Below are 13,532 nucleotides of genomic sequence, written 5' to 3' on the forward strand. Positions count from 1 at the left end.
AGGCATTAGAGTATCTAGTTGAGGCATTAGAGTATCTAGTTGAGGCATTAGAATATCTAGTTGAGGCATTAGAGCATCTAGTTGAGGCACTAGAATATCTAGTTGAGGCATTAGAGTATCTAGTTGAGGCATTAGAGTATCTAGTTGAGGCATTAGAGTATCTAGTTGAGGCACTAGAGCATCTAGTTGAGGCATTAGAGTATCTAGTTGAGGCATTAGAGCATCTAGTTGAGGCACTAGAGTATCTAGTTGAGGCATTAGAGCATCTAGTTGAGGCATTAGAATATCTAGTTGAGGCATTAGAGTATCTAGTTGAGGCACTAGAATATCTAGTTGAGGCATTAGAATATCTAGTTGAGGCATTAGAGTATCTAGTTGAGGCACTAGAATATCTAGTTGAGGGATTAGAGCATCTAGTTGAGGCACTAGAATATCTAGTTGAGGCATTAGAGCATCTAGTTGAGGCACTAGAGTATCTAGTTGAGGCATTAGAGCATCTAGTTGAGACATCTAGCTGAGGCATTAGAGCATCTAGTTGAGGCATTAGAGTATCTAGTTGAGGCATAAGAGTATCTAGTTGAGGCATTAGAGCATCTAGTTGAGGCACTAGAATATCTAGTTGAGGGATTAGAGTATCTAGTTGATGCATTAGAGCATCTAGTTGAGGCACTAGAGTATCTAGTTGAGGCATTAGAGCATCTAGTTGAGACATCTAGCTGAGGCATTAGAGCATCTAATTGAGGCATTAGAGTATCTAGTTGAGGCATTAGAGTATCTAGTTACAATGTTTGGCTGTCAAATCCAAACAATTCAATATCAGATAAAAGATTCCCAACATTTCCCCCCACATGTCATTGTGCTGATCACCTAATACCCTCAGAAACATCATCAACACACTTTATGTTTCTATTGTAGACAACATGCAACAGTTGGTTTTTATACTAATGAATATTCTAAGAGACCAAGTATTTCAAATGTTTATTAGTTTTCAATCAACTCCAAATGTATCAATCAGACAATAAATAAACACATTAAAAATGGTCATAATTTAAAAAAAAAGAAAAGATAACATAAAAGAAAAAAACACTTATCATATGGGATAAAAGCAATGGTTCACTACAATCATTGTAGTCAAAAGATCTACAAAATGTTAATTTAAAACAAAAATACAACACAAAAAAAACTAAATATGTGGCAGTTACAAAAAAAAAATATTTTGAGACAAAGCGATGATTTCTAAAATGAAGCAAATGTACAGAATATTAGGGTTGAAGGTTAAACGTTAATTAAAAATCTTTGCAAAGCATACTCTATCTTTGCTTAACTTTGACTTTAAAACTATCAACTATAAAAAGTCTTTGCAAAATCAGACATAAATATTTGAGCTAAAAACAAAATAGCAAACTATATTTATAAAGCTTAAAACCAGAAACTTAATTATATTCCTTTGAATTAGGAAAAGGACATGGGTGTCATAAATAGATTTAAATGTAATGTCACAAAAACACAAAGACACTAGATCTAACACTTTTGTTTTCCACTGCTATGCTTTCATTAAGTTTTACTGAGTTTGGATCATAACTACAGCATTGCACACAGCCATCAATGCTAAGAACTGACCTAACCATGCTTAGGTCACGACTCAAGATATCATTTCATTTTGAAGCATCCCATTGGATTGATGAACCATTCAAAGAAATACTAACAGCATCAGGAGATATGGCAAAATAGTGTGGTGTCCACTGTAATTTTTCATTGTCCAGTTCTGGTGGTATTTTTCTTGAATATGAGATTCTATGTTGCAATGGTTCACAGCTACAATAGCCTTGCAGCATTTTCTCTTGACATGTTTTTGGGACCAAATAGTTTCCCTCAAAAGTACTCCTAATAACCTTACCAGTCATTCTAAACCTTACCAGTCATTCTAAACGTAATTTCAACAGAATCCAGTGATGATCAGACCACCTGTGCTTTCAGTAACATTCCCCCATCATGCTAATTATCAAACTGTGTGTGATTTCTGCACAATAAGTGGTGGTCTGTAACCAAACAGCAAAAAATCATGTGGTTTCAGAATTTCAAGGGATTGAAAATCATTAATCTATACATTTAATTTTTAAAAAAGCACACTTTAAGTTTGGCCTGATTAATGATTTAAAGAAAGAACTCACATGTAAACACTAATTAACATGCAAAGCTCCATTCATTTACAAATAGAATGCACATTTTGGTATGCTTATAAGCTTAGAATTTAGAAGAATGTAATCCTGATGTGAAATTGGACTCCTAGAAGGTAGGTAGTGGCAAAACTAACAAGTATGAGACAAGTGTAAGAAAAGTTTAACATATAAGATCAGTTAAACAGGGGCTTCTGCATGTACTTTGCAGGCAAGCATTTCTTGTCTATTTCACGTGTGAGCTTCCACTAACCTCAAGAAAATGTCAGCATTTAGTTACTCCCATACAAAAGTTTAATGTCTTTATGTAACAGAGGTTTTGATTACAATTTGATTTGTTTAAATATAGCACACTGGCAATTCCTTAAACTGTCCCGTTAACTCTGTTAAACTCTCCCATCAAATCTGGGCCTGTTGCATCTTTATTGTAAAGCTCCCCCAAAATATTTATATAATGATATTGAGAAACTTTATAACAAGTTTTTTTTTTTTTTGTGCTTTAAAAACATTGTAACACTGTCTAAAAGTAAAACTTTATATTTGAATATAGTGGCTCATTTGTGCTCTCACATATATTAATAAAATTAAATTAAAACTCACTATTGAGACCTGACCAGTTAGAAAACAAAATATCACTATATCACTATTTCAAATATCATGGTTCAAGAAATTCACATCTAGATAGTCAATGAATGTTTGACATCAGGTAGTGATAGAGTACTTACAGAATACCAGAAGAAAAAGAATCACTTAGATCTCTTCTCTAACAGAAAAAATCAATAAATTAAATCCTCTGTGAAGTACAATCACTGGTGGGGTTTGACAAATTAAACCATTAACACAAGTAATCCATGAACAAAATATTTAAAAAACAAAATAGAAATGAATGAATGAAAACAAATTATTCACATTGATCCCATATGAATATATCACTGTTGAAATGTTATGAGAACAACTTACGCCAAGGGTGAAGGTTGAAAGCATTCCAATTCATTATGCTATGGATTTGTGTAAAATACCACTTGTAGTAAGAACAAACAAACACGCTTCTAAGAGTTGATATTTTGATATATTGAGCTCCTTTTATTTTGTGCTAAATGTAAAGTGTCCGTTGTCCACAGATCAAACTATCACCACTATGTGTGTTTCCCTTTTTCGTGTTATTACTGTGAGACTCTAGACTCACTGATTAAACTTGATGTGAGACAATGTAATTGCTAGGTCAGTTAAAAACTTAAGACAGATAACTCTGCTGAACATGTCACTTCTCCTAGGGAGTTTACTGCTTTACATGAGTAGTCCCCCTCATCGTCTTCTTGTATTCCCCGAATAATCAACCAATGAGAGCCAGAGATTTTGTCCATGCTGATGATATGCCGGTCATCTGGATGAAGCTCTTCATTGTCAAAGAACCAAGTGACCACAGGCTCTGGATTGGCTGATACAGTCACGTCAAACCTGGCCACATCACCCACAAAGGTCTTAGACCTCTTCATGGTTTTGGTAAAGTTGGGTTCTGAAGATGTCTTACCTTCTGAACCACTGGCTGGTATACCAGTTTCCCTGAGCCTATTTTCAATGAGATTAGTCTTTGGTTGTTTGGGTAAATCTTTTAGAGATTGTAGCAAAGGATCAGATGGATGAGTCCTATTTAGCTCTGAGCTATTTGAGTTGTTAAATGTTTGTTCCTGGTTATGTCCCCGTAAATGATTGTCATTCAAATCTGTCAGAGGTACACTCACATTTTTTTCAATATTAGCTTCAATCTTTTCTGCTCTGACATCATCTTGGATTTGAATGTCAGCGATTGTTGCTTCAGTTTGAACCTGGATTTCTGAGGTCAACTCAGCTTCATCAGCACATGCAATTTCGTCGTCAACAGAATTAGTTGATGAGGTGACAGGTGTAATAGTGGACGCACTTAGCAGACTATCATTGCTGCTGCTCCGGAAGAGGTTATTTAAACTGGTAGACTTTATAAGACGACCAACAGCCAGAACAGCTTTCCCAGTTTTCTGAGGAATAAAGCAAACAATATCATCAGCTGATATTTTAAAACAAGATCTAATAACAGCAGTAAATAGACTGAGAAAACTATCACAATTTATAAATATTCCAACCTATGAAGTCATGCCTAAACAAAGTCATGCCTAAAAAAAGGCATGAGTGATTCATAAAAATAATTATGTTGATTGGTTAAAAATTATATTAGATATTTCCAATGTCAAACAATTGCATTATAATTATTTCTACTTATTGCAACTTGTAGTCATAGGACTTTACTTTGATTGACCATCTTTTATGCAAGTCTAACTGATCATTAATCCTTTCAACAATTCTATTTATGTTGCCAAATGACTGATATGAAATTATTTAATTAAAGCTTTTCTGTTATATCAAATCTGGATTATGATTGTACATCTATTGCAATGAATGGTAGCATAAAGTCTATCTACAATATTTAATGATAACCTAATGCCTCTGTCTAAAACACAGAATTATTGCTTATATGTAATGCTAAATGGTGCCCTTATGCCCATCTTACACACCAAATGATTGCCTATCAATTATAAATATTATGGCCTGATGCTCATCTATATTACATACATTAATTGCCCAGGGTAATCTAAGACACCAAAGGATTGCCCAACTATAACATCAAATCCTGGTCCAACTATTAAATCAAATGGGTGCCTTCTTATTACATTTTTAATTGTCAAGTTTTTCTAATTAAACTCACCAGCCATTTCCTTCGCACCATGAATTTCTTCAATCGTTCGGTGTTCAAACGCTTGTACCTGACTCCATCTACCTCATCTTGACTAAGCCATGTGTGTGCTAGGCAGTCAGATGTAAGCATTCTGGATCTAATGAAACAAATCAATAATGGTTTTAAATTGTTACAAATATTTGCTGTATTAAAAAAAAACACTTTTTTTTTATTATCTATTAGATATATGTATGTAAGAGCTACTTTAAGCATTTATTTAAAGTTAATATTTAAATTTTGAACTAGGTAGCTTACTCTTTTTCCTTCAGCAGAAGTTTGTTAATGAAATCTTTGGCTTCATCTGAGATCTGTTCAAAAGCTTCATCATCAAAATCAAACTCACCAGATGTGACATTCACTAGGGTCTCATTTTCATCATCCCCAAGGAAGGGAGATAAACCAGACAGTCTAGTGAATGAAAAAACGTAATAGTTTAATTGATGAACTATCATGTTTAATAAATTAATGCCTTCCATTGAATCAAAACTATATTAAGAGGGCTGACAATGGAAGTTTTGAATTGTGCGTTTCAGGAAGGAGTGGTGTAGCAATCAAAATCTATTACATCATTCTCTCAAGAAGTAGTTTGATTCTTTGCTTTTAAGACTTAAGGATGTAGCCCTTTGTCAGAGTTAATATACATTGAAAGAAAGTAGCTCTAGGAACTCAACAAATGAGTGTTAGTAACAATAACTGTTCAGAGCAGGGTTATACTCTAATCTCTAAAGTTATAAAAACATAATTGATGTTTATTTTTTTATATTTATTATTATTAAGAAACACTATTTTATTTCAACACTTTTGCATAAGCCAGATATTATCCTAAAAATACCTAGATAGATACATAGATAATATTTGAATTAAACAAAAAAAAAAACAATACCTAAGCCTACTAAGCCTAAATATTATTGGGAAAATGCTATTTAGTTCAATGACAAATTTTATTCTAGCATCCCATTCAAGTCATAAAAAAATGTAAAAGTTATTTTCCTTGTAATAACATAAAAAAAAAATCAAGAGCATACAATATGTTTCATGACGTACAGAACATACAATTATGTTTCATTACGTACAGAACATAACAGATGACTCCTATGCTCCACATATCTGTATGGTAACTAATAGCATCATAATTGATCACTTCAGGGGCAATGAACTCTGGAGTGCCAAACATAACTTTAACAGTTTCATTTGGGTTATATCTCCTTGCAAGGCCAAAGTCTATAATTTTGATTCTGTGCAGATTTAAAATAATAATAAAAATAAATTAGTATGCGAAATTCTAGAGACAATATTTTGGTCAAAAATGAAAAACAAATAAATGAACTTACTTTTAAATGTTTTTATTTATTAGTTTGTTCAACCATATCTTCCTATTTCCCTTATCAAAACATTATTTTTCAAATATTAATGCAAAAACAAACATTCATAGGTTAAAATAGTGATTCCCAAGCTAAAGCAAATATAGAATTCAAGGACCTGTTTGAATTTTCAGCCACACAGAGAATATTTTCAGGTTTTAGGTCAAGGTGAAGGATATTCAAACTATGCATGTAGTTGACACCCTCACAGATCTGTCTCAGGAAGTGTACACAGTCTCGTTCAGTCAGAACAAAATCATCCCCTATGACTCGTTCAAACAGCTCACCAGCACCAACACTATGGAAGCAAAATACATCAAGGATTTCATAATAATAATCTTTATAGTCCATTAGAAAATTTGTCTAACAATTTGTTCATCACACCAAACAGAACACATTATAACTACAGAAAACCAAAATATACATTCATACAAGACTCACTTAAAATTAACATTTATATAGTCAAGTTTAAATGGACCTACTAATTACAATTTAAAGTTATATTAATCATACCACCAGTAATAAATGTAGCCAAAATGTATTTGCCATAAATTTAAACAGAAGCAATTCAGTTAAACAGTTTGATGAATCCAGCTTAAAAGCATTGTTAGCCAACATTCCTGATACTAAGAGGATGTCTTTTGATTTGTAACTTCTACTCATCTCTAATTCATTTAAATGGAGTTTTGATAAAACTAATTAAACAACAGTAAGTTCAATTAATATTGTTCTAGCATTTTAGGATTTGTTCAAAATGGACAGCTGATCTGATTATGCAGTGGTCTGATAAAGTGTCCTCTGAATTACTGATAAAAACTTATGACTGCCTGTTTGAGTGACATGTCATCAAAAGTGTCCCAAGTTCAAACCTTGGTCACCAAACCTTGGTCACCAAAAGCCACTGCCATTTTAATGATTGAACTAGCACAAACTAAAGCCTCCATGATTGTATTTGAACAAATTATAGCCCCAATGATTGAACTAGCACATAATACAGCCCCAAAGATTGAAGCAGATAATACAGCCCCAATGACTGGACTAGCACATAATACAGCCACAGTGAGTGAACTAGCACATAATACAGCCAGTGATTGAACTAGCACATAATACAGCCCCAGTGATTGAACTAGCACATAATACAGCCACAGTGAGTGAACTAGCACATAATACAGCCACAGTGAGTGAACTAGCACATAATACAGCCAGTGATTGAACTAGCACATAATACAGCCCCAGTGATTGAACTAGCACATAATACAGCCACAGTGAGTGAACTAGCACATAATACAGCCACAGTGAGTGAACTAGCACATAATACAGCCAGTGATTGAACTAGCACATAATACAGCCCCAGTGATTGAACTAGCTCATAATACAGCCACAGTGAGTGAACTAGCACATAATACAGCCCCAGTGATTGAACTAGCACATAATACAGCCAAAGTGAGTGAACTAGCACATAATACAGCCAGTGATTGAACTAGCACATAATACAGCCCCAATGACTGAACTAGCACATAATACAGCCCCAGTGAGTGAACTAGCTCATAATACAGCCACAGTGATTGAACTAGCTCATAATACAGCCCCAATGACTGGACTAGCACATAATACAGCCCCAATGAGTGAACTAGCCCATAATTATATAGCCCCAGTGATTGAACTAGCACACAATATAGCCACAATGAGTGAACTAGCCCATAATAATATAGCCCCAGTGATTGAACTAGCACATAATACAGCCACAATGATTGAGCTAGCACACAATATAGCCACAATGAGTGAACTGGCCCATAATAATATAGCCCCAGTGATTGAACTAGCACATAATATAGCCACAATGATTGAATTAGCATATAATACAGCCCTAATGAGTGAACTAGCCCTAATAAGCTCCATTCCTCAAAAAAGGTCTGAATTTGTACATGAAAAATAAACAATATACTTTTCCTTATATTATGACAAACACAGAAATGTTTTTTTCCCAAGGGCCTTATAAGCATGAAATGAGTTGCCTGAATAAGCCAAGCAATGACCTAGTAGCATTTCACTTTCTAATTAATATGAATTAATAGTAAACATGTGGCTAAGCATTGGATGTGATAATCTTCTTTTATGGATGAACATCTGTAGTCTTAAGATAATAGCAATTATGATTCCTGTTTTCTCATTATGCTAATAAATGTTTCTGTATAATAAGCTACATAAAATGTAAAATTTCATAAAACTGAAATCAACATGAAACACTATATTACTTAAAAAAAACAATAAAAAAAAACAGCTTTATAAACTAATTCCCAAAAGCTCTTACTATTCCATGACTAAGATAATCCTCCTAAACTCCTCATAAGCATCCCACAGCAGCAAAAGCTTTGGGTGTCTCAGACAGTTCATAATCTCTATCTCATGCAAGATCATGTTCTTTTCTCTGCTCTTCAAGATTTTGGCAGCAAAAGTTTTTCCATCCTTTTTCTGTTTACATTTGTAGACAACACCAAACTTTCCTCTGTCAAAGTACAAACAAAGTTCAAATAACATAGGAAACTACAAAGATGCTAAGATGACCCACAGAGCACTGAAGTAATAAAAAAAGAATTTATAAATATATGTCTACAGTGGGGTTTTTTTTTATGGTATGCACCAGTACAGCCTACCAGCACTTTTATCAATGTGGGGAAAAAAGTATTACTTTTCTTGTATTTTAACCTTTATTATTAATTTATTAGTAGTTAAAAGTTAGGTTATCCATCACTGAGTCCCGGGCACTATATATATATATATATATATATATATAACATATAAAACATTTATATGTTTACTTTTAATTTGCGAAAAAAAAAAATTTAAAAGGGTAAGACATAGGGAACTAAAAAAAAACTGTCAAAACTACAACACAAGTGATATAATATGTGTTTTACAATGTACTAATTAGGCATTTAGGCAACCTAAAATGTCTATCTAATTCCTCTGTTTCCATGTTGTATTTTTCTGCTTTAGAAGGACAAGTTTATGCTACTGATTTCTTCCATGATGACATGGATCTTCTACCACATCCAATTTGTTATGTAGTACATTTTATGAATAAAATGCAATGAAGCTAGATGAATGTAGGTTTTAATTAAGATGAAAAGTAGATTATCTAGAGTTTTCTTTTTGTCTAATCATTTTTTTTACCGTTATAATGGTTATAATGCATTTAAAGCAAATATTAAATTTAAAAAAAAAATCCTAAACTTTATTTATTTTTTCCGACTAAACAACTTGACTCTAAATGAGTGTTATTCTCCACCAATTTAAAACAAACTGTGATATATAAGCATAGAGTTTATTAAGAACAAAAAAGGTGAACATGTGTGTGAATCGGTTAACAAATCTTACTTTCCAACTTCATTCTCCAGCTCATACAGATCTTGAAATTTGTCTTGGCGATTTAGAGTTACCACTCTTGGTTCAAAAGGCAGATCATCTGCAAGACATTATCAAAAAATATTTTATTAAAAGCTATAAGCCATTAGTATTAATAATAATGTATGACAATTTCTCTTTATCAAATTTTATGTCAAATGTAGACTAGAATCACCTTGTGAAATTTGTTAAATAATTCTAAGTTTACATTTTTATGAATGTTAATATTTTTAGTGTTGGGGTTTATTACAAACATCAATTATTACATTGAACAGGGCAGATATTATTTTCTAAGAATGATATCTACATAATTCTGATATATCTAAGATATACATGTAACTTGAACTGATTTATGATTGTCAAGTACCTCAAGTCAGCACCAAAACTTCTCTCAGATATCTCTCCCCGTAAACATGCTACACAAAAAGGGCACCAAACCAAAGTGCATCGAGCATGCTATACTAAGGCACTAGACCCAAGTGCATGTTTTAGCAGTATAGAGATATTCAGAACAAAAGTTACCTTATAAATAAAAAATAACTTTAACATTATTGAATTTAAATAAACAGAGGTTTGACAAATTTACCTCATTTGGAAATAATTAGTAACTATTGAAACAACTGTTGGTATGTAATTAAACAATGATATGTACTTTATTAAATAATGGTTTGTATGTTATTGTATCACTAATGACCATTTAATATATGCATAGAGTTGTTAAGCTGTTTATTGTTATTCACACACACACTCATGATGAATGTTTCATGATCCAAGTTTAATATTTGCTGGAAAAATATTTTTTTTCATCAAAATAATTGAAGTGGATTACCTATTAAAAAAAACAATTTAAGAAAACTGAAAAAAAAATATTTGAGTAAAAACAAAAAAAATTTTGCATTTCAAAACAAAATACTTTAATAGTCAAAGTAAAATAGAATAATAGAGAAAGTATTTGACTATTCCATCAAATTGTTTATGTAAGTTACAAAGAGAAGTTATAGTTTCCTAAATAATAAGAATATATTAACGAAGTATTTGAAAGAAATAATTCATGTATTAAAGAAAAGATAATTGGTGTACTAGAGTTATATTTGGTAATCAGGTATGATAGGGAAGGTAACTGAAAATCTCAAGTTTAAAACTTCACTTTTTTTATTTTCTTTGATGTTTTTCTTCCAATATTTCCAAAATAATTCTGCTGAAGACTTTGGACCTGCCAACCCACTGAATGACCAATCACTAGACATTTACGTGGTGACTAAACATTTTAATACTTAATTTTTGTTAAACTTTCTGAAAAGCTAATAAACAATCAAATAAAACAAAATGAAAGCAAAGGGAAAGTGGGCACACTGTGTTGCATTGACATGAAGTGAACAGCACATATACATGCCACATATTTCATAACAAAGTCTTTAAGTTGGTTAATATAAATTATTCATAAAAACTGATGCAGGGTTAAAATCTAAAAATTTTCAAAGCAGCATATTAGAAATAATAACCAAAGATTCCAGCAGTGTTCCTGCAGAACTATGCTTGGTGAAGAAGAGAAACAAACTATCATTCAAAGTTTCCAATTTTAAAAAAAATTTTTTAATTGTTTGATCTCTAAATATTTATAACTTTATGTCTACAACCTTCACACAAGGCTTTATGGGAAACAAAATAAACTACTTAAAAAAAAAAAAAAAAAAAAAAAAAAAAAGCTTAACAAATTTTTTTTTAATAATTACTTAGCATTACTTTATGTATTTTTTTTTCATGATAGAGAGATGTTATACATTCAAACCTCAATTATCCTCAAAACCTAATTGTTTTTTTAATATGCACACTAGACTTGATGCACATCACATATAAACTGGATGAATATTTTGGTGTACAGATTAGATTAAATTTTACTCTACTGCTAAAATATTGCTGTTAAGTGTTAAAGGACTGATGATGTCAAATGGCCAATGGTTAATGAAAGTGCTTATGTGGCCAGCACTATAACCAACCACTATTATTGTTTGAAAAAAATCAGGCTCTCTTTAGTTAAAATTAGTGGACTAACAATTCTGTATTAAAAATCCCAACTTTCACAGAGATTCAAACTTTAACCCTGTGTGTTCAGAAACCAAGAGTCTACCACTCTGTTGGTCAGTCCCCATAGCCATCAAAGACAATAAATATTTATTACTGGATGTTTTCAGTAAAGTTAACTTTTTTTTTTACATGCTTCTGTCAAAATGAAGTAACAGATTACAAGAAGCAGCATGCTAAGCCTAAAGATGGGAGCCTTGGTTATAGCCAGGAGTGGGATATACATTTGAACATGAAGGATGAATTTTAAAAATAATGATTAACAGGCCAGTGTTACCTGTTCTGCGATATTCAATGGTTGGTGTAAATACCTCTGGATACCCTGGCAAAATAAAAGTGAGGTGAAGCAGAAAGAATGAAGCAAGGTCACAGATAAGAATGTTGATACATTTTAATGATAGGAATTGGCTGCTATCAAAGGTCCACAAAATCATCTTCTTTGTTTGTTTTTTTAATCTATGCCTATTTTTTATTATTCAGACTGCATATAAAAACTATTAAGACTGTCATTAACATGTAGTCTACAAGCTGACTAGGTGAATTAGCCTGCACACCAGTTCCTGTAAATAGATCTCTAGGCGTATCAAGTTTATATGCAAATTAAATTGAAAAACAAAAAGGTTTTTGTTCTTGTTTGTTTTTTCTTTGTCAATGGAAAAGTTTCAAACCAGTGTTCATGGTCAATGAAAAACAAACAAACAAAAAAGTAACTAAAAAAAAAACAACAAAAGGCCCAAATAGAATTTTCTTGATTTAGTGTGGCCAACATATCTTTCATTATGTACTTGTAGGCATTCATTTTAATCTATAGTACTGAGTAGTACATTGAGTAATGTATACATTATCTGTTGCCTACTATAGCACAGAAATGTTTTAAATATAATGCACACCCTTTTATAATCACATATTTTGATATCTAATGATCCAAAGTTTTTATCTATAAAAGGGAATCAGTATAAGTCAGGCAGCTTCCCTGCATCAAACCTCACACAACAGTCTGCTACACATACTTAAAAACATTTTCCCATTAAAAACTAAAATTTAATGTAAAAAGATGACTAGATTGACACATGAAATGCATAGGACATAATTAGTTTCTTTTTTGAAGTAACATCTGTAATATACACGAGAAGATTTTTTTTACAAAAGTCAAAAAAACTCATTAATGAAAAAGACCATTTAAGACTCCTAGGTAAAAGATTGCAACCTGTCAGCATTATTTTATTATAACTATATTTAAAAACAAAATCATTCAATTGCTACAACAACAATTTAAAAAAGTAAATTTTTTTATTAAATCCACCTAAAAAAATACATTGAAAATAAATGTAACAAAACAATAAAATTGTTTTAGGCCAGCTAATCATTAATTTGTTGTTGTTAGGTGGTTAATTTTTTTAAAAGAAAATTTTAGTTTAAAATGAAATGTTACTTCTCAATATTTCTAGCTAATGGGTTGTTTGTTTGTAAGTATTAAATACAAATGAAAAACATTACTAGAACTACTTCTGAGTGTAAAAACAAATTGCAAACCTTACAACCAAGGCTAATAATCTCAATTTATTACAATTTTTTTAGAATGTAACTTTAAATGATTCAGTCTACAATAGAAATAACTTTTGAAAATGTTTTGTTTTAAATTAATGTTTACTATTAATAAAAATTTAAAAAATAGCAAATACTGAGAGCCCCTGAAATCAGGTCATCAAAAGTTATGCATGCTTGAAAAGTTTGGCT

The 13,532-nt window shown here is 31.8% G+C and overlaps 1 protein-coding gene across 26 annotated transcripts in view; it reads right to left on the bottom strand.

Moving 5' to 3' along the window:
• Positions 1 to 965: 965 nt before the first annotated feature.
• LOC106078342 (titin-like) overlaps positions 966 to 13,532 on the bottom strand; it is a 533,611-nt gene continuing 521,044 nt past the window's right edge. For 25 of the 26 annotated variants that reach the window (XM_056014734.1, XM_056014739.1, XM_056014738.1 and 22 more), the window contains 8 exons: positions 12,073 to 12,117; positions 9,687 to 9,774; positions 8,620 to 8,814; positions 6,427 to 6,606; positions 6,021 to 6,182; positions 5,203 to 5,355; positions 4,918 to 5,044; positions 966 to 4,192 (listed from right to left, as the gene is read on the bottom strand). In XM_056014734.1, the coding sequence (XP_055870709.1) occupies positions 3,404 to 4,192; positions 4,918 to 5,044; positions 5,203 to 5,355; positions 6,021 to 6,182; positions 6,427 to 6,606; positions 8,620 to 8,814; positions 9,687 to 9,774; positions 12,073 to 12,117 (1,739 nt within the window). In that variant the 3' untranslated portion in view covers positions 966 to 3,403. The remainder of the gene's footprint in view (positions 4,193 to 4,917; positions 5,045 to 5,202; positions 5,356 to 6,020; positions 6,183 to 6,426; positions 6,607 to 8,619; positions 8,815 to 9,686; positions 9,775 to 12,072; positions 12,118 to 13,532) is intronic. The other variant, XM_056014723.1, reaches the window with a different exon arrangement.

Source organism: Biomphalaria glabrata, chromosome 16, assembly GCF_947242115.1.
Source record: "Biomphalaria glabrata chromosome 16, xgBioGlab47.1, whole genome shotgun sequence".
NCBI lineage: Eukaryota > Metazoa > Mollusca > Gastropoda > Planorbidae > Biomphalaria > Biomphalaria glabrata.